We start from the raw sequence: 27412 nt of genomic DNA, 5'->3' as shown, positions 1-27412 counted from the left end.
TTTATATTCTTGGTGATTTGAATGCTCATAATTTAGCTTGGGGTAGTGATTTTACTGATGGCAGAGGATCATTAATCTTGGATTTAATTGATGAATTAAATTTAAATGTTCTCAATGATGGGTCTTTCACTTGGGTTGCTGTTCCTCCTGCACGTCATTCGTGTATAGATTTATTCATTTGTTCAAATAATTTAGCCTTGAAATCGTTTTGGAAAATTACAAATGATCCAAACGGTAGTGATCATTTACCTATTATAATATCCATTGAGAATCATATTAGTGATAAATTTACTCAAGAACCTTTTGTTCCCGATTTAACAAAAAATGTTGACTGGGTTAAATTTTCTGATTTAATTTCTTTAGCTCTAATTGGTTCTGATGACTCGCTTTCCCCCATTCAAAATTATAATTATTTTTCAAAAATATTGATTCAATGTTTGTATAAATCTCAAACGAAAAAAATTACTTCTAATTTTTCCAAAAGAAAAAATCCTTCGTTTTGGTGGGATCATGACTGCTCCATTGCCTTAAAAAACAAATCAGATGCTTTCAAAAAATTTAGACATTCTGGATGTAGAGATCATTATGTTTTATATTGTAAAACTGAAGCTCAGTTTACTCGAGTTTGTAAATTCAAAAAACCAAATTATTGGAAAAATTTTGTTGAAAATCTTGATTCACAGACATCATTGTCTAAATTGTGGTCCGTTGCTCGAAATTTGAGAAATTATAGAAATCCGCCATCATCTGTATTGGGGTATTCAGAAGATTGGATTGAACAAATTGGTTCTAAAATTTGTCCTGATTTTGTTCCTACCCCAATAACATTTAAAAAACATCAATGTTACAATTATTTCCCAGACCTTTGCAATGAGTTTTCCATTGAGGAAATGGATTTGGCCCTTTCTATTACCAAGAATACTGCTCCAGGTATTGACAACATAAAATTTATTGTATTGAAAAATTTACCACTTGAAGGAAAGATGTATTTACTTTCTTTGTATAATTCATTTCTATTTCAGAATACTTTGCCTTCCGAATGGCGTTCCATTAAAGTAATAAGTATTCTGAAACCTGATAAAAACCCTTCATCAGTTGACAGTAGAAGACCTATTAGTTTATTATCATGTCTGAGAAAACTAATGGAAAGAATGATTTTAAATCGCCTTGAACTATGGGCTGAAAAAAATAACATTTTTTCATCATCCCAATATGGTTTCAGAAAAGGTCGTGGTACTCGGGATTGTGTTGCCCTTTTAACTTCACATATTGAGCTATCGCTCAATAAGAAACAAGATGTTGTTTCTACATTCCTTGATGTTTCTGGTGCATATGATTCTGTTTTGATAGATTTATTATTTGAAAAAATGAATGATTGTAAAATTCTTTATATTTTTTCAAATTTCCTGTGCAATTCGTTTTCTTTCAAAATTATGCACTTTTTCCATAATGGATCATCAAAAATGATTCGTTATAGTTATTTTGGACTTCCTCAGGGTTCCTGTTTGAGTCCCTTTTTGTATAATTTATTTACAAGGGACATGATTTCCATTATTCCAAATGGATGTTATTTGATTCAGTTTGCTGATGATAATGTTATATCTATTAGTGGCAAAAATAGAGAAATTATTCGTCATTTCATGCAGATTTCTTTAGATAATTTAAACTCATGGGCGCATAATAATGGGTTCACGTTTTCTGCACAGAAAACCAAATTTATAATATTTTCTCGTAAACATACTCCGGTAGGCATTGATTTATATTTGGGTAATAACCTAATTGAACAAGTTTTTGATTATAAATATCTTGGCATATGGTTTGATTCGAAATTGAAGTGGAATAAACATATTCAATATATTCAAAAAATTTGCTCAAAAAGAATTAATTTTCTTCGAATAATTACTGGAACCTGGGGGGGGGCTCATCCCATTGATATGATAACACTTTATAAAACAACTATTCGTTCTGTTATGGAATATGGTTGTTTTGCTTTTGGAAGTGTTGTTCAAACACATTTTTCCAAACTTGAAAAAATTCAGTTTCGATGTTTGAGAATTTGTTTGAAATTAATGAATTCTACTCACACTAAATCTGTAGAAGTTTTAGCAGGTGTTGTTCCACTCAAAAATCGTTTTCATGAATTAAACTGCAAATTTTTGATACATTGTTTATCAATTAACCATCCACTAGTAGATATATTAAAATCACTCTTTGAAATCAATCCCTCTAGCAGAATTTTATGTTCTTATATTGACTGTTCCACAGAAAATATAATTAAAAATTCTTCACCCGGTTTTTATGAATATAGCATGTGTGTGCATTCATATCGACCTAATATTGACTTCTCATTACATGCAGAATTGAAATTTATTCCTCATCAGGCATATTCTCGTTTCGCCAATTTGTTATTTAAACAAAAATTAGTTGGGATTGAATATGATAATATTTTTTATACAGATGTGGCTGATAATGTAGCAGGGTTTGGAGTATGTAATAATAGTTTGGCCCACTATTATAAATTAGAATCACCTTGTTCTATTTACACAGCTGAATTATTGGCCATATATTTTGCATGTAATTTGATAAAAAATTGTGCTCCTAACATATACTTGGTATGTTCTGATAGCTTAAGTTGTCTCCAGGCTTTGAATTCAATTACCTTTCATTCAAAAACAAATCATATTATTTTGACAATAAAAGGGCTATTACTTGAATTACATTCTCAAGGATATTTGATAAAATTAGTTTGGGTTCCAGCTCATTGTAATATTTTTGGCAATGAACAAGCTGATTATTTGGCGAAATTGGGTGTTTTTTGCGGAATAGTTTATAATCGTGATATTTTTTCCTACGAATATTTCTCGAAATTGAAGAAACATTCATTGAGCAATTGGCAAATATCTTGGAATGAAAGTCAACAGGGACGATATTGTTATTCCATTTGTCCGAGAATTAAAGGTCATCCTTGGTTTAAAAACTTAGATGTTGGACGTAATTTCATTTGTACTATTTCAAGATTAATGTCAAATCATTATATTTGTAATGATTATTTGTATCGTATGAAAATGAATGATTCTAATCTCTGTGAATGTAATAAATCTTATGAAGATATAGATCATATTTTTTTTAAATGTCCTAATTATATCTTACCGAGACAAAAATTCATGGATAGAATGACTTTCCTGAGTAACGAAATTCCAGTCTCTGTTCGAGATATTTTGGCCATAAAATGTCTTCCCATTCTAAAAATACTTTTAAAATATTTGAATGAAATCTCTTGTCAAATTTGATACTCATTGTTTTTCTTCTCTTTTTTATTTTTATTTTCAGAAACCTCTTGCCTAGGCTACGCTGGTGCCATTCAAGCATTTGAATCCTGATTTTCATACATATGGTGGTCCCTTGGATGTTGTCGGCTCTGATATGGATCGATTCCGGATGAGCCTTTAGTATTAAGTTTTGTTTTTGTAATTATTGTTTTTTTTTGAAAAGATAAAGAGGTTTTATGCCTCTTTGAGAACGATTTCGAAATGCAAGGAAATCACTCAAAGGGGCTTTTCCCTCTTTCAAAATTATAAGTTAAATAAACAACAACAACAACAACAACAGTTCTAGTTTGACATTTGAGGTCGTCTTGGGGATTCAAAAATGTTCCTATCTGACGTACACGATAACACAAATTCACTCAAACCATGAGTAAAAAGCTAGGGGCAGGACAAAATATCAAAAAGTTTGAAAATTATATTTTCAACCACAATCAATAAAAACATCGATAAATAAAAAAGGGGAAATATTCTTTTGCATATAACAAGCCCCGTATGATCCATGAAAATTTGCCAAATGATCCATTGATATAATTTCCATATTCCAAAATAAATTGCTGCTTAAACTTTGAAGAATTTATAAAAAAAATTGTGCATTTTCACAGAGATTTCAAAAAAATAAATACCAGTAAAAATTAAAAACCATCAAAAAGTAGTATATTTTTATTAAAATCTAGGACTCTTGGTGTCTGCTATACCCTCAAATACGGCGATACAGAAAAATCTGTATTGATACAGATTTTTGATAAAAATAATCTGGCATCTTTGATCTCAAGTCAGCCCCCCCCCCCCGCTGGGGACACCCAGAAAAAGAAACCTAGATACGCCAATGCACGCCCACCACACTTTCTCAGCTTGTTTCTCTTTCAAATACTTGCGGAGGTGATACATCAAGCACGTGTTTTTCTCTTGGAAACATGAAACTGAACTTTAACACGAAACGCATTTACAATTGTTGTAGATCGTCATAATTCAATTGAAATTGAAATTTATCTATATTTTTCGAGACGAACATAGAAACAGAAGTTGCAGTAGCTTCCACCTGTACACCTGTACAATGTATAAATATACTCACCTACAACTTGCAGCTCGACAAAGACCGACTGCACCGGGTGCACCGACAGTTGGCACTCGTATAGGCCCTGGTCCTCATCCCGGACGGCCTTGATCCGCAGCGCCCAGTGGCCCATGTGGCGGATATGGTGCACCAGGAAGCGCTCGTCACTGCTGTACGTCGAAAGTCCTACGGTTAGCAGCTGGAAGTCCCTCCGCCGCACCCAGGAGACCTGCCGGAATTCGGAGAGAGGAGAAGAATCAAAATCGAGGAAGAATGGGGTTGGGAAACGGAGACAAATAAACGGGAGCTTGTTTAATGAGCACATAGGATGCTTGTTACAAGCTGATATAACTTTTCTTATATAAAATTGATCTAATTTGTAAATTGGTAAGGAATTACGATTTCGCTGTTTAATGTGTTTTTGTGCTCATTAGTATTTCAATTGCTCAAATTCCATTTGCCACCTTTGCTAAATTCAACAAAACAGTTGTATACAGGGTGTTAGGTTCCCGAGTGCAAACTTTTTAAAGGGTGATAGAGGACCATAAATGGAGAAAAAAATTGTTCTACGCATATGGTCAAATCTCAATCGTTACGTAGTTATTGAACTTCCCATGTTTTTGACACTCATTGCCTTAACTGGCAATAACTTGAAAATGGTCGAGTTTATCGAAGTTTTTTTTACCCTTATTCGAAAGATTATTGAATTTTCTAACAAATGGCATCTTTGAATCGATTGGTTTGGTTGAATAACTAAGTTTTCTAGAACAAAATAGCTAAAAATAGTGTATTTTTATTGGTTTTTGTCAATTATCTTTGAAACATGCGTAATAAATTAAAATTCTTCCTTTGGCAAAGTTGTGGCTCCTGTTACACTCTACAATTCGTTCTTTGACACCAAACTTCTATCTCTTATCGTTGTGTTGCAATTTCGATTTTAACATCGCATTTCAGATCATAAATTTGCAACTGTCATGGAAAGCACTTTTTTGCGCATTGTGCCGCACATTTAAATCAAAATTGCAAGAAAACGATAAGAGCTAGAAGTTTGGTGTCAAAGAACGAATTGTAGAGTGTAACAGGGGGCACAACTTTGCCTAAGAAAGATTTTTTATTTATCACGCATGTTTCAAAGATAATTGACAACAACCAATAAAAATACAGTATTTTTAGTCATTTGGCTCTAGAAAACTTAGTTATTTAACTAAACCAATCGATTCAAACATGCCATTTGTTAGAAAATTCAATAAGCTTTCGAATAAGGGTAAAAAAACTTCGATAAGTTTGACCATTTTCAAGTTATTGCCAGTTAAGGCAATAAGAGTTATAAACATGGGAAGTTCAATAACTACGTAACCATTTATGGTCCTCTATCACCCTTTAAAAAGTTTGCACTCGGGAACCTAACACCCTGTATTTATGTGCACAGATCCCACAGGGGTTGACGCAAAGGAGAGGCGTGGGAAGTTTCACAAGAGGAGTGCCGTTTTGTTTGCCTTGTTTGCTGCCTGCCGATGCGACGAGTTTTCGTCATAGTGCGGGAGGAGAGGATATTCTAATGCTTACCAGGGCGGAAGTTTGTGTCAGTACGGTGCATGGCAGCAGCGCTGTGCCGCCCTTTTGTGCCGTGACTTTGGTATTGTTTCGGGTTGCGAAATATGCCTGCGACATTGCCGGGGCCAGATAGTTGTCCGTCAGCGAGCTGGGATCTGGAAGAATGACACGGTGGAAATGTTGAGCGTTGTTAGGTTGTAGGGAATTGACAAGTGAGGTTTGAAGAGTATGGTACATATAAATAATCGATCGCTATGAGTAGATCTTTATTGGGACTGATGTATTACTTTTTGTCTTTCTCGTACACCAAAGTGTTCTGAAACGCTACAGTACACTTTGGTGTACGAGAATGGCTATATGTTCACTTAAAAAAAATGAATTTTCGATAGAATGCTCGGAGAATTGAGTCACATACCAATCAAATCAGTTCGACCATTAGAGATGATGTCTATTTGTGTGTATGTATGTGTGTCTGTGCGCAAAAAAAAAGTTCACTCACTTTTACAGCACTTCCCATTGGTCTCAAGATTTATAAGCAAAATCAATGGGTAATTGTTGCATTACTAATACCGTGTAACATCCTATAGGTCCATAAAGCATGGTTCTGTAGAGAACTACACAAGTTACCCGATTTTGTCAGCCCCTTTTCAGAACATATATTTTGCTCTCCACAAAAACAGTTTTTCAAAGTTTTTATCCCTGTATGTTCTGCATCTCAGTTATAGGCAGGGATGCAAACGCTCACTTGTGCTCAGAAACACTCGTTTGCTATTCTCTCAGCTCAAAAGCCTGCAATCAAAAAACAGTGTATGGAGGAGTTTCACTTTGTAGTTTTATCTAAAAGTTTGTCGAACAAAGTAAGGGTCGCACACGTATACCAAGTTGTGGAGGCGTGGATGCGGTCCAGAAAACTGGAGCTGGCTCACCACAAGACAGAGGTGACGGTTGTTAACAACATGCAGTCGGCGCAGCAGACGGAGATCAGTGTAGGAGAGTGCACTATCCTGTCGAAGCGCTCTGTCAAGCACTTGGGCGTGATGATCGACGATAAGCTTACCTTCGGTAGCCACGTCGATTATGCCTGTAAAAGAGCCTCCACAGCTATTGCGGCACTGTCCCGGATGATGTCCAATAGCTCAGCGGTGTACGCCAGTAAGCGCAGGCTTCTGGCTAGTGTTGCTACGTCCATACTTAGGTATGGCGGCCCGGCGTGGGGTACCGCGCTAAGTACTGAATGCTACCGACGGAAGCTGGAAAGTACTTACAGGCTTATGTGTCTGAGGGTTGCAAGCGCGTACCGTACCGTGTCACACGACGCTCTCTGTGTCATTACTGGTATGGTGCCCATCAGCATTCTTATCAGTGAGGATATGGAGTGCTTCGAAATGCGCGGCACAAGAGGCATACGCAAGACTGTCAGGATGGCCTCTATGGTCAAATGGCAGCGCGCGTGGGACAGTTCCACCAAAGGAAGGTGGACCCATAGGTTGATACCGAGGGTAGATAGTTGGATTAATAGGCGCCATGGGGAAGTTTCATTCCACCTGACTCAGGTCCTTACAGGTCATGGTTGCTTCCGACAGTATCTACACCGTTTCGGGCATGCGGATTCTCCCGAATGCCCAGTGTGCAATGGTTTAGAGGAAACGGCGGAACACGTTTTGTTCGTGTGCCCGCGTTTTCGCACAATGCGTGACCGCATGCTTGCCACATGCGGGGAGGACACAACTCCGGACAACTTGGTCCAGAGAATGTGTAGGGATGAGATTAGCTGGAATGCCGTTTCAACGGCTATCACCCATATCGTCTGGGAGCTACAGAGGAGGTGGCGCGTGGACTCGGAGAATGGCTAGTCCAGATGCAGTACAAGAGGTGGTCCAGGGGTTCGAAGTCGGCTTCGTAGGTCATACCGGTGCCCTGCGGTCGAGATCGACCCTTACAGTGATTAAGTGGCCGCGGAGAGGAAGTCCCGGTAGCGGTGCTGTCGTGGCGTCAGTCTACTGGGTTGGATCTGAGCCCGCGGTTGGAAAGGGGTCCCCGGCAAGGGTCGGGGTAGGTGAGACCCTGCTGTCTGCAACCTACGGATGCAGCTGATAAGGCCTGAAGGGTAGTGATACCCTTGCCTTCAGCAGGTCAGATCGGGTTGCATGTGGGCATCAGTTCTTGATGTCCGCTCAGCAGTAGGGCGCGGGCGGGGTTGACCCTGCCCGCCTTCCGAGGACAAAGGGAGTGGCGAGGACCACTCGGGAAACTGGCTAAGCGCCAGCATGCTATCATGATGGACTCTCCAGTGCGAGTCATCGATGTTCGTTGCTGCTAGGCTACGGCAGCTAACCTTGAGGGTGCGATATGCACTAGCCCCTCTCTGAAGCAATACCTTCTTGGTGGTTCCGGAGAGACGTAGGGTTTGGCGACCATAGGAATGTGTTTTAGTGGGTCGAGGAGAGAGTAGTCCTGGCTTCTACCGGCATTGTAGAAGACGGCCTCATCCCCACACTACCCTAACCTTCCTGTTAGGGTGTCTGATGAGCAGATTTATCCCCCTATGGTTTAGAAGGAAAAAAAAAAAAACACGTATACCAAAGTCGTGGCAGAGCTATGAATGCGACTCTCCACGGAATGAGCATAATTTGCATTCATCGTGTGGAGGGTCGCCTTCATTGCTCTCTCACGGTTTCAATATGCATTTGCGACCCTTACTTTGTTCGACAAACTTTTAGATAAAACTACAAAGTAAAACTCCTCCATACACTGTTTTTTGATTACAGGCTTTTGAGCTGAGAGAATAGCAAATGAGCGTATCTGAGCACAAGTGAGCGTTTGCATCCCTGGTTATAGGTTGATGATAAATAATAATAAATTAATTAAAATTTGACAGTAAGATAATGAGAGCAAAAAGTTTGTCGTAAAATGGGGCTGACAAAATCGGGTCCTTACTCTCTCTCTCTCTTTTTGGCGTAACGTCCTCACTGGGACAAAGCCTGCTTCTCAGCTTAGTGTTCTATGGGCACTTCCACAGTTATTAACTGAGAGCTTCCTCTGCCAATGACCATTTTGCATGTGTATATCGTGTGGCAGGCACGAAGATACTCTATGCCCAAGGAAGTCAAGGAAATTTCCTTTACGAAAAGATCCTGGACCGACCGGGAATCGAACCCGTCACCCTCAGCATGGTCATGCTGAATACCCGTGCGTTTACCGCCTCGGCTATATGGGCCCTAACTGTACTATTTAAAAAATAATCTAGATCATCCTAGAACTTCCGCAAGTGAAAGCCTTAAGGTCTACAAGTATTATAATGAAATGTTGTTACATTACTGATGCGGTGAAACATCCTACAGGTCCTTGGCGCATGGTTCTGTTAACGTGTTCTGGGTCATCCAGAACTTCCGCAAGAAAAGGCCTGAATTTACTAGCGTAATTAATCAATTGCTTTTACATTACTTATACAGTGTAATATCATACAGATTTATGGAGCACGGTTCTATAGAGGAGTTATTTTCAAAGATGTTCTAGGTAATCCAAGATCTTTTGCGAGTAAAGGCCTTCAGATCAAGCATAATCGATGGACTTTTGTTACATTACTGAAGCGGTGCAATATCCTACAGGTCCGTGGTAGACAGTTCTGTAGAGTATTGATTTCCAAGGATAATCTAGGTCTTCCAAGTACTCTCGTGCATGTAGGCTCTAACAAACAACTATGGACGGTAACATCATGTTTGAGATGTATGTAATAAACGTTATTTTCCAATCACGGATTATCTCTGCACGTCATGCTGGCTTTGAGATTGCAAACATTTGCATTATGGTAAACAATTGGACCGCAATTCCAGATGTACTATTGCAACAATGCATTTGAAGATTTCTTTTGCGGGAATCGGGCTATTGATTTTTTGGACGAAATAAATTCGAGGGTTTGTCATTCAGGTATTTGGAATTCGGACAAATGACATTCGAGTTTTGTTTCCAAAGCATCTCACTTTAGGAGTATAATGAGGCACTCATTGAGTACGTATAATCGATAATTAATCTATAAGTCAACAACATTTATTTTTCGTAGCGAATCTCTGCTGCTGTACGTCACTGAAACCTGATGTGTATCAGTGGAGAATACTCAACGGCTGCAGGTCTCCATCAATAGATGCCTGAGGTATATAATTGGTCCATGATGACCTTACAATTGGATCTCCAACGTGCAGGTTCATCGTCTATGTCATCAAAAGCCAATAGCGACAGAAATTCGGGAGCGAAAGTGAATGTAGGTCGACCACACTCTACGCAGGGGCGGAAGCAACATTTTCAAGCAAATATATCAGATGGAGATCTTTCAATTGCAGTAGTGCAGAGACCATCGATGCTCAGGACTGAAAGTAGTAAGTAATATATTCAACAGGGAACCATGCAGAGGTAGCTGATTCGTGGACGGCCGTGAACGCGTTGGCTACACGGTTACAATAACCCCGAGAATCCCAAACAATCGGAGAGAAAAAAAAAATAGTGCAAGGCAGACAAAGATAGAGCTCTTCGCTCAGTGTTAGAGTAAAGCTACACTACTGTCATAAAGTTATTAAGGTAGGTGCTCACAAAAACCTGGATTGATATACAATGCATAAAAGTTTATATCCAACAGCACCTCTGGACAGAAATAGGATTAAATTACCCACTCACGTGCATTCACGTTCATCCGCGCAAGTGTATCTACCTACTCTACAATCTACATGCACCGTAAAAACGCATACGAACCTGAATGCGGTGCTCCCAGAGCGATGGTGAAAAACACTATCACGGCCAGTAGTTGTCTCTGATTACAGCAGCAGTTGCATCCATCATTTCTAAAGTTTCGCCGCCGAGCCATAGTAATGCTCTGCTCCGTTCGTTGTTGCTGTTGGCGTGGAGGCACGGTGGGCTACATCTAGGTGCCTAGTCTAGATATCCGCGCTCTCGGGCAGGGCTCTAGTCGACTTTATTTATACTATCCTTTCGGTCCAGTAGCGCGCTAGTAGGCTCCCCACAGCAGCAGTCCTGGCTTGGCAGCCTTTTGTTTCCATATATTTTACGATGGAGCGCTCCGATTTATTTTTTCCGCTTCGCTCCAGGGCAGGAAAGTTTCCCACGCGTTTTGTTTGTGCTTGTAGTAGTCGCTCGGTGGTGGTTGCTTCAGACCTTAGGGTAGGAGAAAAGAGAGTAAAATGAGCGGGTTAAACATGGTTGCCAACACTTTTTACTTTTTCCTCACACTAAAACCGCTCAGCTCGAAAATATGTGGAATAAAATAAAATGTGGAATGAAATAAAGTAGGTGTAAACGTTTAATATAACATTAACCCGAAAACCATAATAGTCTTGAATTTTTTTTTTAAAATCAAATAAGGCGTCATCCACGCTTATGGCTGATCGCCATTTGAGCAAATGTCATCCGGTTGAATGCAGTTTAGCTGAATTATGAATTATTGAACACAGTCTGATCATTTTCGGTAATAAATATAGCTGCGAAAATATTTATTAGACTTATCTCTTTTCTTTTCTTAATAAGCTGTCTAGTTTTACCTTTAGGAAAGTTGTTTTAGTAATCTTATGTGTCTCCGAAAGATTTTGGGCCGCTAAATTTGAATCTGGGCTCATCACGTCACAATTTTACACTATACCTCAATTTATAGGGCAAAATTTACGATTTTGGGCTTTCTTGACTGCAAGCCATTAAACATGGAATAAGCAATCAAAGGGTAAATTAGTTAATTAACATCTAAATCAACGTCTCATGCAAAATGTTTCGTTTTGCAAAATCGAATTTGATATTTTTAAGCGATTTATGTTAGGTACGATATTTCTCATACAACGCCATCTTGGATTTCAGGCCGCCATCATGAATATTTAAATAGCCATTTCTGAAGTCAAGACACCATCCCCATACCAAATATAACCATATTGCATGGTTTTAGATCCTGAATATCATTAAAACTGCCGCCATCTTAAATTCTGGGCCATCACTTTGGATTTTGAGCCACATCTGAACTCTGGACATTTTATCAATACCCGATCAGAACATTTTGCATATTTTATAGCTAAAAGTCATCAATAATGTCCTAAGAAATTCAAAAAGTTCAGAAGTGCATTCAGAGATTCCATTGGAAATATCTCCGAAGATTTACGTTGTGAAGAATTAGCCCAAGTAAATCTTCACGAATAAAAATAAATAAAAATAAAATCCGAAGATTTACCTTGACATTTATTTACGAACTGCCAACAAAATGCTAACCAAATTGCTTCAGAAACTCCTCCAGGAATCCCATCTGATTTTTCTCAAGGGGTTCCTTCGAAAATTTAGAGATTCGTGACAAGCACTTGATAGAGTGCTGATTGTACTATAGTAGGTAGATTCCAGTTCGCATCGTACTCTTGTGCTGTGCGGACGTAAGCTCTCTCTGCTGCAGGAAGTTTTACTACCTAAAGCAATTCAACAGTACTTCTCAGTACTACCCACAATAGCACTTTTCAGCACTAAATTTATACCTACTGATTCCTTTTCGATCCTTGCCTGGACCCGTGCCTTCGATTATTCGTTGGACCCGTTTACGGAAGTCAAATTCCGTGAAACGGTGGTAATCCTACTTGGACACCGATTAGGGAAAAAACCTCCTGGAAGGTCGCTTCAAATTAAATCATGGTTGCATCATCGAACAAAAGGAAGGGTGAATCCTTGAATTCACCGCTTCCTTCCAAAAAATTCGGTTTCAAAACTGTCGCTAAACGCGGCAAAGTTAGAAGGAAAGGAGAACTTTCAGCTTCTCCTCTTCCTTCTACTAAAACAATTGTTTCGGATGAAAATTTCGTTGAAATGAGTAATCCTTATGAAACGCTGAACAATTTTTCGGAACAGCAAATTGAGGATGCCTCTAGCCCAGGTACTTCAATTTCTGCTAAAAAACAACGGGTGCCGCCAATCGTGGTCAGCGTCTGTGAATTTGCTGGTTTTAGGCAGGAGATCTTGAACTCCATAAGGGGAATCAAGGTTTCCTTCCAAATTGCCAGGAAAGGAGACTGCCGCGTATTGCCGGAAACCCTGAAAGATCGGGATCTTCTTCTCAAGTACCTTACTGAGAAGAAGCATAAATTTTTCACATACGACGACAGGTCTGCACGCTTGTTCAAAGTCGTATTAAAAGGTCTCTCTAGTGATGACAAATCACCTGATGAGATCAAAACTGAACTCAACTTATTACTTGGATTCACTCCAGTCCAAGTAATAAAAATGAAAAAGAGAACCCGCTCTGAGAATCCTCGGCAGGGTATCTCTCAAGAATTTTATTTAGTTCACTTCAACAAAAGTGATCTAAATAACTTGAAATATTTGGAAAAGGCGAAGAAAATGTTTCTTGTCCAAGTGACATGGGAACATTTTCGTAAGCCTGGGGGAAATTTCCAGAACCCAACTCAGTGCCGTCAGTGCCAAGGTTGGGGGCACGGAACGATACATTGCCACATGGATGCTAAATGCATGATTTGTGGAGGTTCTTCTCACGCCAAGGACAACTGTCCGGTAAGGGAAGATACCAGGAAGTTTAAATGTACGAATTGCGGTGGCAACCATAAGTCAAACTTTTGGGATTGCCCTATCCGCAAAAAAGTTGTCGAATCACGTGCCCGGCAGATGAATGGGAACGCTAGTCGTACCCGAAACTCTGCAGGTAGAATTTCTAACAACACAAATTCTTCCATCAACGATCGGTTGAATAATTTTCATACCGCTCGTACCTATTCGCCGGAGGTAGTTAACCACCAAACAAACCTTCGAGCGAATAATCTACCCTCCAGCAGTGGAGTGAGTAATATTTCTAATTTTGTTCAAACGAATCGAGCTACCTATGCCCATGTGGCTGCGGGTAAGCAAAATTCAAATAATTCCTATCACCAAACATCAAATTCGGAAAATGCACGTGATTCAGGCATGTCTGCTTCCGATTTTGACTTTTTATCTGAACAATTGCAACAAATGATTGATGCAATGTTCAAAACTCAAACTATGGCTGAAGCAGTCCAAGTTGGAGTTAAATTTACAAATAAAATAGTAATTGGATTACGTTTTGGTAATGGATCCAAATAAATTTTTGAACATTTTAAATTGGAATGCTCGTTCTCTAAATGGCAAAGAGGATGAGCTATTCCATTTTTTAACAGTTAATAATGTGCATATTGCAGTTATTACTGAAACTTATCTAAAACCTGGGTATTCAATCAAACGAAACCCAAACTATTTTATTTATAGAAATGATCGCCTAGATGGAGCATGTGGTGGAGTTGCTATCATCGTTGACAGGCGCATCAAGCACCAAATTTTTTCATCATTCGAAACCAAAGTTTTTGAAACTTTGGGTGTTTCTGTTGAAACAAACTTTGGTAAACATACTTTCATTGCGGCCTACTTGCCTTTTCAATGCACTGGTCAGCAAATAGATTTTCTTAAATATGATTTGCGAAAATTAACTCGCAACAGGTCCAAATTTTTCATAATTGGTGATTTTAATGCGAAACACCGTTCGTGGAATAATCTTCAGTCCAATTCAAACGGCAGGATTTTATTTGATCAGTGCTCTTCAGGATATTTTTCTATTCTATATCCCGATAGCCCCACTTGTTTTTCTTCTGCTAGAAATCCCTCGACAATTGATTTGGTCTTAACTGACTCAAGTCAGCATTGTAGCCAATTGATTACTCATGCTGACTTTGATTCTGACCATCTTCCTGTAACATTTCAAATTTCCCATGAAGCGATTTTTAATCCCATCAGCTCTACTTTCAATTATCACAGAGCTGACTGGGATACATATAAAACATAGATCGATAGCCATTTAGATGTTAATGTTTCATTGGAAACACATTTTGATATTGACAATGCCCTCGAAACTTTGACTAGTACTATAGTCGAAGCTAGAAGCGCATCAATACCAAAGTGTGAAGTCAAATTCGACTCAGTTATTATTGACGACGATCTGAAACTTCTGATCCGTCTTAAAAACGTGAGAAGAAGACAATTCCAACGAACTCGAGATCCTGCTTTGAAAGTAATCTGGCAGGATCTTCAGAAGGAAATTAAAAAACGTTTCACCGAATTGAGAAACAAAAATTTTGCAAATAAAGTTTCTCAATTAAACCCCGGCTCTAAGCCGTTTTGGAAATTGACAAAAATTTTGAAAAAACCTCAGAAGCCTATTCCTGCGCTGAAAGAGGATAACAAAATATTATTAACTAATTCTGAAAAAGCACAAAAACTTGCCAAACAGTTTGAAAGTGCGCATAATTTCAGTATAGGTCTCACTAGTCCAATAGAACATCAGGTTGCCCGCGAATTCGAAAACATTCTCAATCATGAGAACATTTTCGACAATTCATTGGGCACTGATTTGGACGAAGCGAGATCTATTATAAAGAAGTTTAAGAATATGAAAGCTCCGGGTGATGACGGAATTTTTGTATATTCTCATCAAAAAACTTCCAGAAAGTTGCTTATCATTTTTGGTTAATATATTTAACAAATGTTTTCAGTTAGCATATTTTCCTGAAAAATGGAAAAATGCTAAAGTTGTTCCAATTTTGAAGCCTGACAAAAATCCTGCCGAAGCTTCTAGTTATCGTCCAATTAGCTTACTGTCATCTATCAGTAAACTTTTTGAAAAACTTATTTTAAAAAGAATGATGATTCATATTGATGAAAATTCTATTTTTGCCAATGAGCAGTTCGGATTCCGCCATGGTCATTCGACTACTCATCAACTTTTACGGGTAACGAATTTCATTCGTTCCAATAAATCTGAAGGTTACTCCACTGGTGTAGCACTTCTTGACATAGAAAAAGCATTCGATAGTGTTTGGCACGAAGGCTTGATCGTAAAATTGAAACGTTTTAATTTTCCACTATATATTATTAAAATTATTCAAAACTATTTATCGGATCGAACACTTCAGGTAAATTATCAAAATTCCAAGTCAGATAGATTACCTGTAAGAGCTGGTGTTCCACAAGGCAGCATACTGGGACCAATCTTATACAATATTTTTACCTCCGACCTACCTGATTTGCCACAGGGATGTCAAAAATCGTTATTTGCAGATGACACAGGAATCTCAGCCAAGGGGCGAAGTTTGCGTGTCATTTGTAGTAGATTGCAAAAAAGTTTAGATATTTTTTCTTCTTATTTGCAAAAATGGAAGATTTCTCCAAATGCTTCCAAAACTCAACTTATCATATTCCCACATAAGCCAAGAGCTCTTTATTTGAAACCCTCAAGTAAACATGTTGTCACTATGAGGGGAACTCCAATAAATTGGTCGGAAGAAGTTGAGTATCTAGGGCTCTTACTAGATAAAAACTTAACTTTTAAAAACCACATAGAAAGCATTCAAACTAAGTGCAATAAATACATTAAGTGTTTATACCCACTTATTAATAGAAAATCAAAACTTTGTCGCAAAAACAAATTTTTGATTTATAAACAAATTTTCAGACCGGCCATGTTGTACGCTGTCCCAATATGGTCGAGCTGTTGCAATACCAGGAAGAAGCAACTTCAGAGGATTCAAAATAAAATTTTGAAAATGATTCTGAAGTTGCCTCCCTGGTATAGCACTAATGAGTTGCATCAAATTTCTAATATTGAAACATTGGAACAGATGTCAACTAAAATTATTGCCAACTTTCGTCAAAAATCGTTGCAGTCTTCCATTGCTACGATTAGCTCTTTGTATAATTAGTTTAAGGTGGGTTAGGGTTAGGATAAGTTGAAAAAATGTATTACTGACACGCAGGTGAAAAATAAAGCCTGCAAAAATCTTAACTGCTACAGCAAATGAAATGTAATATGTTATTAATTAGTATTGATAATAGCTTAAATTTATTTCACCAAATTAGGATGATAGTGTGTTATAATACACAGAACACCTAGATTAAGTTGAAGAATGTAAAAATTGATTGAGATACTAATAAAGATTAAAAAAAAAAAAAAAAAAAAAAAAAAAAAAAAAAAAAAAAAAAAAAAAAAAAATAGTAGGTAGATTTGTACCGCTGTCTGCTAGGTCCTTTTGTTGCAGTTCCGTTAAATAAAAATAAGTGAACCCAGAGTTATCAATTTTCTTACTACGGTCTCCGAAGGAAACTTCACAAATAAAATCATCATGCTACAGATTATTTCAGAAAATCTTCCATGTGTTCCTCCAGAAGTGTCACAAAGAATTCCTTCATGAAATCTGGCATGAATTGCTTCTAATTCATCCATGATTTATTTTAAAAATCATTTCAGAGATTGTTCCAGTAATTCGCCGAGGAATTACTTAAAAAACTTTAGGCATTCGTTTACAGAATGTATTGGAGATTCCTTTAGAAAATCTACCAAAAATTTCCTCAATTTTTTTTTCTTAAAAACCTTTTTAAAAAAATCTTTGTCCGAGCATTCGTCCAAAAATTCCCACACGAATTCTTTCAAAAAAAAAAAAAAAATCCAATGGATTCAATTGGAAATTTTCTTCAGGAAATTCCCACTTTTCTACAAATTCCACAAAAAAAATTTCATAGCTTATTGCATAATTTACTACTGTAATTTCTCCATTTATTAAAAAAATAATTTCAGCAGAATTCTTCCAGGCATTCTATTAAAAATTCGTTCAGAGATTTCTTCAGAAATTTCTACAGAGATAAAACTTTCAACAATGTCTTCAGAAAGTATTCAAGAGTTTTTCAGAAAATGTTTCAAAAGTTCCTTCGAAAATTTGTACTAGGGTTACTTTGGAAAATTTGCTAAGTATTTCACCAGAAATTACCCAGAAACTTACCATGTCTCCAGAAATTGCATTAGGGATTCCACCACAAATTTCACAATTTCTGTTAGAAAATCTTCCTAGGGTTTCTCCAGAAATTGCTCCAGGGACGCTTTTTAAAAATAATGTGAGATCCATTCGGTAATTTCCTGCAGGTATTCATATAGAAACTACCCTAGGAATTACATCGCAAAATTCTCAAGGGTTTCTTTCAGAAAAAACTCCCACGGCTTTTGTTTTGAATTCGACTAATAATTTCTTCCGAAATATTTATTTAAAAAACTCTTCCACGAATTCATGAAAAAATCTCCCAAGAATTCTTGAAGAAATTCTTCCAGGGACGCATTTGGAAACTCTCTCGTAGATTTACTTTGATCAATCATCCAGGAAATCCTTAATAATCTTGTAGGGATACCTTTAGACACTAGAATGTCCTCCAGAAATTTCTCCAAGAACTTCTTATCTCTCAAAGCCTCAGGACAAACTTTTTATTTTTAACCGGCTGAAACTCAGAATCTTTAAAATATAAAAATAAGTGGTTTTCACTATGATCGATGGGAAGAGTTCATGCACGGGTAGTTGTCAAACCGGAAGTCCAAGCTTAAACCTGATTTTGCACCAGAAATAAATGTTCCCTTGTTCTATGTTTGGCGATATGTTCTACAGCTGTCTTTTGGCTACTTTTTAAAAAAAAAAATAGCTGTTTATTCTCGGTAGATCAATCAAAGTGCAATCTAAATGTGGCCTTTTATTTCTAAGCGAAACGTGTTTTTACAAATTAGAATCATTTTTGTATATTGGGACTGAAACCAATAAACGCCTAAAATTGTGCAATGATCTAGTAATAATTCGTTGGCTAAAATTTTGACCCGTGTTTGAGTTTTAGGTGGATTAAGCACATGAGTGATACTTTTAAGGATTTCAGATTAATTATAAAATACCAGACTCATATACGAATCGCCAGAAAATTACACCAGAGAACACTTATTTCCGGTGCAAAAACAATTTCAAACATGAACTTCCGGTTTGGCAAGTACTCTTACATGAAGTACAACTCTTACCATCGATCATAGTGAAAACCACTTATTTTTATATTTTACAGATCCTGGGTATCAGACGATTAAAAATAAGAAGTTTATCCTGGGGCTTTGAGGGTTAAGAAAGTCTTGCACCAATAGCTTAAAAAATTTAATATGGATTCCTTCAGAAAATTACTCAAGAATTACTTTCAAAAAATCTTTCATAGATTGTTCCAAAAGTTCTTCTACGGGTTTCTTCTGATTTTGTTTTTCATGGAGGAATCAGAAATTTTTCAAAGCATTCATCCAGAAAGCCTTCCACAAACTTTCTCAAAATTAATCCATGGATTTTTATTTGAAAATGAACTCTCTCAAAATTTTCTCAGAAGCTTTCTTAAATCTTTTCTTCAAGAATTGCCTTAGAAATTCTATAAGAGTTTATTAAAGAAATCCCCAAAATTTCTTCGTATTACTATTGATATTCCTTCAAGACCTTTCTTTTCCAGAAATTGCTCGAAGGATTTCTTAAAAAAAAATATTAAAAACATCTTTAAGAATTCTTTCAGACATTTTTTTTTCAGAGTCTTTCAGAGATGCTTATAAGGATTCTTGTGGAAAAGTTGGAAGACATTCATGTAGAGATTCCTGCAAAAATTCCCACAGAGAATCTAACAGAAATAACGTCGGGTATTCCTCTATGTATTTTCTTAGAAATTCCTCCAGGATTTCTTAGGACTTCTAGTAATTTCCCTATGGATTCCTCCAGGAATTAATTAAAAAATGTTTAGGATTTTTCTTGGGGAATTTCTCCAGGCTTTTTTTTAAATATCTCAACAGGTTTTTTTAGGCATCCCACCAGGGGTTTCCAAGTGGTCCTCTAGGTATTCTTCCTGGAATTTCTTCAGAAAATCCATCTGGTTTCTCAAAATATTCCTGTTTTTCCAGAAATTCTTGCTGGAATTCATTTAGAATTTTCTTCAGATTTTTATTGATTATTTCTAAAAACCTTCAGCTATACTTTCGGAAATATCTTTAGAGACTTCTTCATTATTCCTAGAATCACATAAGAAATTTCAGCAGGGGTTTCTTCAAAAGTTGTTCCACGGATTCTTTCAGAAACTGTTCCAGCAGTTTCTTCAGAGATTCCCGGGTAGAGCGAAATGGTAAATGAAGGGCAAATTTTATCATTAAAATAGAATGTTTGATTGGCAAAATTTGCTATTAGTTTATTTGAAATAAGTGTTAAAATAACAAAAATAATAACTAAATTTCTGTGGCATAACAACTAAAGAATAACTGATTTTGCCATATTAATAATAAAATAATAGCAAAAAGAGTGTCAAAATGATAACATATTTTAAGATGATGGTAAATTATGTTATTGTTTTGATATTATGGCTGATAGGCAAATTCAGTCATTCTTTAGTTGTTATGCCACAGAAATTTAGTTATTTATTTTTAATTTAACTCTTATTTCAAACAAACAAATAACAAATTTTGTCATTCAAATATTCTATTTTAATGGTAAAATTTGACCTTATCCCGAGGCGAACCAGCCTAGGGCTAAAAGCCTCGTAAATAAAGCTAATACATAATAGTAATAATAATTTAACATTTACCATTTCGTTCGGGAACTGCAGTACATATGAAAAAAGAAGGCGAAATAATTGAGAAGAAGTAGTGTGGTTCGGGTGGAAAGGTTTCGATCGTGAGGGTGGTTGATATCGGAGTGACGTTACAGAAAGTTGCGTCTACGGAAAATTATAAAGTGTGCTCGTGAACATTAAGGTCTACCGACCTATCCTTTGGGAGAGGCCTAAGTTGCATTTGAGGGTTAATACACCTACCGACAATCTCTCTTCCTCCGAACTTCGAGGCGGGTAGTTCGGCTGCAAATCTGGTACAAATGACAATGATTGTATTGTCCTTTTCCGGCTATACCAGTCGACTAGTACCTATGTCTGAAATAGACGTAAAAACTTGAAGTATTTTTAGGCAAAGTTAGAGATAAATTTGTGAAAAAATTACCACTTGTTGGTGGGATTCAAACCCACGACTCCGTTATCGTTAGCAATAACGGAGTCGTGGGTTCGAATCCCACCAAAACAAGTGGTAATTTTTTCACAAGTTTATCTCTCAATTTGTCAATTAAACGTACTTTGCCTAAAAATACTTCAAGTTTTTACGTCTGGTACAAACAGCCACCTGGAGTTCTGGCGAAACTCCACTGTATTCGAGGATACCATTGGCTCTAAACCGAGCATCTAATTGATCATCTGGAAGAATCCGAGCCATGTTATGTCCGTAAATTTGACTGTAGAGGATACGTTGGGCAGGGCATGTTGTGAGAATGAACAAAAACAACCATGCAAAGGTGGCGTTCACAACAGATCCGGATGGTACAAGAAGACCTAGAGGGCAGCGTGCAAGATCGGTGGAGCAGGTACAGAACGATCTGACAAATGTAGGAAGCGACCAAGGATGGAGGACTGCAGCTACGCAACGAGTGTTGTGGCGAGGAATTGTTTATTCAGTTTTATTGTTATCACAATGTAATGCTAAATGAATAAAAATGCTTTGAAACCTCCTGAAACCCTTTGAAACTTCCCTAGAACATCCATAGACTTTTCAAAGCGTCTTTAATACCTTTTTGGAACTTTCCTGAGACTCCCCGAATCTTCTCTGAAACTCCATGAGGCAACTCTGATACACACCTGTGACCTCAGAGATGCCAGATGTTTTTGTTTTCAAAGTCTGTATCACTCTCTTAAAAAATCTGTATCCCATACGAAATTTGAGTGAGAAATTTGTTTACCATACAAAAATAAAATGGACTCTCTAGCTCAAAAATCTATATAATACAGATAAATATGTATATATGGCATCCCTGCTTCATGGTACTTCCTAAAACCCCCTGGGACCCTCTGAAACTCCCAAGAATCCCCTGAGACCCCCTTGGAATGCTCTTGAGATCGCATGGTATACTCTGAAACGCCCCAGAAGCTCCCCTGAGATCTTCTGAAGCTTTCATGGAACCCCCTGAGGCCATCTGGAATTCTTCCTGGGACCTACTGACACCCCATCGGACCCCCTTGAATGCCCCTGAAACACCCTTGAGACCTCTAGGTGCCCCTCTGAAATCCATGTGTATAAAACGAAGCGGATAAATTATTATATTTTTGTGCACTGTGATTGATAGATCATTTCAAATTTCAGCTATGTATTTCAACTTCAGAATGGTTTGGATCAAGCCATTGATGGTTCAAGGTGGATCTAATATGTCAAATACAGGTGTCATATGATTCAGCCGATCGTCTTTGACTACTGATTTGCACTATTATACATATTATGAAATATATCAAACAATTTGTTACGAGTAAAAATGTAAAGGCCTTAACTCCAGAATGCTTTGGATAACGTGCAAGGCATTTGTAATGCAATGTTAAATAAATAAAAATGAAAAAAAAAATAAATGAACGAAAGGCATTGCCAGTAGTACGAAGTTAAAGTCTCCAAATATGACTTACATATGTGGAACTAATGAAATCAGTTCAGCTTGCCATCTTGTTACAAGTATGCAAAAAAAGTTGCAGATGCAGCTAGGAGAACAAAAGCTCTACAATCACGGATTTACTGAAAACAAGCAAACCTTGTAAGTTTCAGCAGATTATACTATATACTTAATATTTTGTTGGTATTGTGTGCTTTTGATTTCACTTTTAAATTATTAGGGGGAATCACTTAACAGCGTAAACTGATTAAACTGATTAAACGTCGCGATGACCAAGGCAATCTTTGATTATTTCCAAGGGGCGTGCAACTCTAAACTTCTTCTGGTAGCCATAAATACTAAGAAATACTAGCAAATACTATCGTTAAATGAGCATCCAAGCAAGCAGCTTACTGCGATAAAGTTTAAGAGTGAAACAAACGTCACTGCGTCTGGAGCACCAACATTGAAATGTGTTTAAAGGTGTCCGTGTCTTTTTTAACGAATAATCAATTGGCTCCAGTTTCGAAAAACGGCAGTAGAATAGTAGATAGTAGTAACAGCAGAAACATGATGATCGCCACTTTAGCCTATGGAGTTTGCACCCCAAGTTGCGCAGCCACCACACCTGAGGACCCTACATATCGAACCCATCAACACATGGGCCGGGACCTACGGCTTTACTTCCTATCCGAGGGAAGACGTGATCACGGATTTTATGTCTCAGAAAATCCCATCGGCGTCGACGGGAATTGAACCCCGACCGACTGGGGTGAGAGGCAACCACGCTTACCACTACACCACCGACGCCGACCTCCACAATTCTCAAAAAATGGGCTCACCGTTTCACTCTTAACATGTTCATTTCAATTCCTTTAAGATTTTATAAATGTTTTTGCCATGTCGCTGCGAGTACTGATCGGGTAACCACACCGGGAGACTATGAATTTCATATTTTTCCAATCATCGGGTAATCTTAAAGGTCATACGTTTTTCAAATCAATACTTTCGGAACGAAATTGGATTTTTGGTCCCGTTTGACAACACGCTTATGACATTTTCTCTCGGCTGCCGGAATAGGAAAGAGTAGGAATGAATTTTATAATTATTAAAATGGATTCTTACGTCAGCTACATACTGTATGACCGCTACTTACTATAGATAGTAGAGTAAACATAGATCCGCGGACACCGTTGACTAAAATGTTACAAGCGTGTAAGTAGTAATTTTCAAGAGTGCGACGATTGAATATGACGTCATGCGCTCCATTGATGTTGTCCAAATCGTGACATCATGCTCGTTTGGATACAGATTTTGACAGTTCGTTTGGATACAACGGATTCATCAACACGGATCTATGTTTACTCTACTATCTATATTACTTACCATAACATTTTGCATTTCAACTGAAAAATATATCGAATAAAACATGTCGCTTTCAACTAATAAAAAAACTAAGCGAGTGCACATGAAGCTACTGACGTGTTGACATTTTGTTGTGGGAGCAAAGCTAGTTGCATGGCCATAACAACCACGATAGCAACAGCTGCTTGGATCCAAAACTATCGGTGATACTAGAAATACTACGCAATACTATCGTGAGACAAGAAGTAATATAACAGGAAAGTTTAGAGTTGCAGGCCCCTTGATTATTTCATTTGCAAAATCATGAAACATTTCAATTAAGCAGAAAATCATGACTTACGCAGCAATTTAATCTGTTTAGTGTGTACCCCTATTATATTTCTTCAAAAAACACATCTCACCTCTATAATTGTCCTGTTTATTTCACCACCTACTCCCCCAGTTGATGCCACCTGAAACGCTTGCTGCTGCGTCGTTGGATGTGCATTTATTATTAGTTCAGAACAAGGAGGTAAATTGCAACGTGAAAACGGAAAACCAGAAAAAAAAACAACGTTGTGCTTTGTTATGCTTCTTTCCTCTAAGAAGATAGTTACTCCCCGGAAGTGCTGCAGTCGTCGATGTTCATCCAACTGGCGCCACATTGTGCAACGGTGGCGAAACACATGCAGCAGCAGCAGATGGCGTTGCTGGCGGAGTTGTCATCATCGTCCTGTTTACATAATCCGGTGCATACGTGTGAGTTCCGCGTCCCTTGTACTTAGTGCTCAGCAGATTGGTACTTTATGCTTTTTTATGCGCACATCTCGTCATATGTTGTTTCCGTCACAAAGGATGGCACAGTTTTACGCGGCACCTGTTGGACTAGGTAGCGTCGAGAATGCCGTTTTCGTTGTTATTTCTGCTGCTGACATGCGGTGGATGTGAGCTGACATGTTCCGGAAGTTCTATTGTCGCGGTTTTCCCTCTGTAAATGAAACGGGAAACGAAGAAGAAACATTCATTAGTTGGGGGAATCTTTTTTTTTCTAGATAGTTGATGAGTTCGTCAATCGGTAGACAATTCAGAAATGGAAGATAGATGGCACGTTTGTAATTACAAAATGTGTACAATGTACATCTATTCGATGCAAAATGGAATTGGGGATTTTTTTTATTACCGTACGGGTTTGGGCCGTACGGCCGTAAGGTTCTCAGATTGTCAAGAAGTTTTTTCCACAGGCAGGGCTCATAGATATATGAACAAAAAAAAAAAATGAAAAAAATTCAGGGTCGCCTATTTTCCCGGAAAACTCAGGTGGATTTTTTTTTGTTTTCCCTGATACTACTTACTTTGAAAAATCATAACTCAAGAACGAAGCACAAACTTTTTTTAGAAAATGAAAGCAAATTTTCGCAGGAAAATTAAATAGAAAAATATGAACTGGAAAAAGTTTTCCAACTGAGAAAATCCGTAAAGAAAAGTCGGAAAATTTTCGAAAAAATATTTTTTGAGAAGGTAATTTTATAAGCTTCAATCGCTGAGATTTTCTGAATGCACTTTTTTACGTTTTTGAGTTATGACCAATTTTGTTAAAATGTCCAAATGTGCCATAAAAGCCTTTTCTTTGAAAAATCATAACTCAAGAACGAAGCATCGTAGAAACAAAGATATTTAATGAAAATGAAAGCAAATTTTCTCAGGAATTCAAAAAAAAAATATAAAGTGCAATTTTCCACCGTTTAGAAAATTCATGATGAAAAGCCGGAAAAACTGTGTCCTAACTCGTGGAAAAATTTCTAAAAATATTTTTGAGAAGGTAATTTCATAAGCTTTGATCGCTGAAATTTTTGGAATGCACTTAATTTTCGGTCCTGAGTTGTGGCAAATTTTGTGAAAAATGACTATATAATATAGGCTTACATGGACATTTTCACAGAATTGGCCATAACTCAGTAACAAAAAAAAGGACATTCCAAAAATTTCAGCGAACAAAGCATATAAAATTGCCTTTTCAAAAATATTTTTTTTGAAAATTTTCCACGAGTTCGGACATAGTTTTTCCGGATTTTCTTTATTAATTTTCTCAACGGTGGAAAATGTTGTGGAAAACTTTTTCCGCTTCATATTTTTTTTGAATTTCTGAGAAAATTTGCTTTTGATTTCATTAAAGAACTTTGTTTCTACGATGCTTCGTTCTTGAGTTATGATTTTTCAAAGTTAGTAGTGTCAGGGGAAAACGAAAAAAATCCACCTGAGTTTTCCGGGAAAATAGGCGACCCTGAATTTTTCTCAATTTTTTTGTTCATATATCCATAAGCCCTGCCTGTGGAAAAAGTTTCATGAAAATCTGAGACCCTTCGGCCCAATTTGTACGATAATTAAAAAAATGCCCAATTGCAACATTATATCTTTCCTCTATAGAAAACGCATTTTAAATGATCAAATTTGTTCAACCTCAAAATTATAAATTTACATTCCTTACTATTAGGCTATTTAGGCTTATTTGACGAACATGTGTTCAACAAAAACACGTATCAGATGGAAAAATAGAAATTTAGATAAAAAAAATATCCTGTTCTGGTGGGCATCGATCCCACGACTCCCTATTTGCTAGATGGGCGCTTCTCTACACACTAAACGCTTTCAGCAATATTTTGCTGAATTTTGCCGAGCTGAAGTGTCCAGCAAAATCTTTTGCTGAACTTTCAGCAAAATTTGCTGAATTTCAGCAAAACGTTACTGGTGATCAGCAGAGTTTACTGAACAAATCAGCAAAATTTTGCTGAATTTCAGCAAAATGTTTGCTAAAACCTTCAGCTCGGCAAAATTCAGCAAAATTTTGCTGAAACCCTTTATCGATTTTTGGTGAGTACCTTCATGCTACGAGTCCACTTGAGGGTTTATGTCCACAAAACATATATTTCCTGTGATTTGTATGGAAAATACCTTCAGCAATGACGATGAGCTAAGGGATGAAGGGCATTGGAACTGTTAAAGGTTCCCTTACAGCTTTTTTGAGCATCGAATCTGCATGCATAACTTGTGTGCTTGAATGATTGAATGAAAGTCATGTTTACACAGCCTCATGCAACGGTATGCTGACAAGTGGTAAGTTCAACGTTTGTTTAAGAATATCTACGAGTTCCCTTGAATATAGGTCATCAGATCTACAACAGTAAACAGTCTGGAACGTCTTGAATCTCTTTTGAAACCGCGTGAAACGTTTATGTTTAAAGGGATTTTTATTGAAATTGTCAACAGTTTCCCCAAAGCAATTTCCGATTGAGCTCCGAAAGGCATTGACTAAGAAATTCCCAAGGGAATTACAAAAAATATGCACCAAATTTTTTATACAAACCCTCAAAGCAACTATCACAGAAAAAAAACGAAGGAGATTTCGAAAAACTGGTTGAAAAATTCCCATTGGAATTGCCAAAGGAATTAAAAAAAAACAGATTAATCCACCTAGTGGTGATACTGCCTTTCTCGTCGAATAAATACTCATGATCTTTCCGTCGACGTTAGCAAAAATGTTCCTGAGTCCTTTATATAGAAAAGAAACAATTTTAACAAAGCCACCATCGATTTGGGAAACTTATTGGTGATACATATTTCGATGTTATGTTCAACAGCAAAACAGAGTTGCAAAATGCATTGGGATCATTATGACCCCATCCTATTCACTACGGCAGCGGCGTGAGCATCAGCTTATGCATAAAGAAGGTTAACTTTATTTACAATCACAGATCACTTTGTGATCTTCGACAAAGTTTTTTTAGCACACTTTAGGCTATATTTTATGCATTATCATTGGTAAC

At 37.4% G+C, this 27412-nt stretch overlaps 1 protein-coding gene across 2 annotated transcripts in view; it reads right to left on the bottom strand.

The window, feature by feature from the left end:
* The window catches only part of LOC109419083 (uncharacterized), a 384014-nt gene that overhangs the window by 43409 nt on the left and 313193 nt on the right, over positions 1-27412 (bottom strand). For both annotated transcript variants that reach the window (XM_062850864.1, XM_029873542.2), the window contains exons 2-5: positions 24014-24579; positions 10678-11097; positions 5947-6089; positions 4399-4609 (exon numbers count right to left, since the gene is read on the bottom strand). In XM_062850864.1, coding sequence (XP_062706848.1) covers positions 4399-4609; positions 5947-6089; positions 10678-10789 — 466 coding nt within the window. In that variant the 5' untranslated portion in view covers positions 10790-11097; positions 24014-24579. The remainder of the gene's footprint in view (positions 1-4398; positions 4610-5946; positions 6090-10677; positions 11098-24013; positions 24580-27412) is intronic.

This window comes from Aedes albopictus, chromosome 2, assembly GCF_035046485.1.
Source record: "Aedes albopictus strain Foshan chromosome 2, AalbF5, whole genome shotgun sequence".
Classification (NCBI taxonomy): Eukaryota; Metazoa; Arthropoda; class Insecta; order Diptera; family Culicidae; genus Aedes; species Aedes albopictus.
Note: the sequence above shows the minus strand (reverse complement) of the source record. Positions and strands in the feature narration are given on the sequence as shown.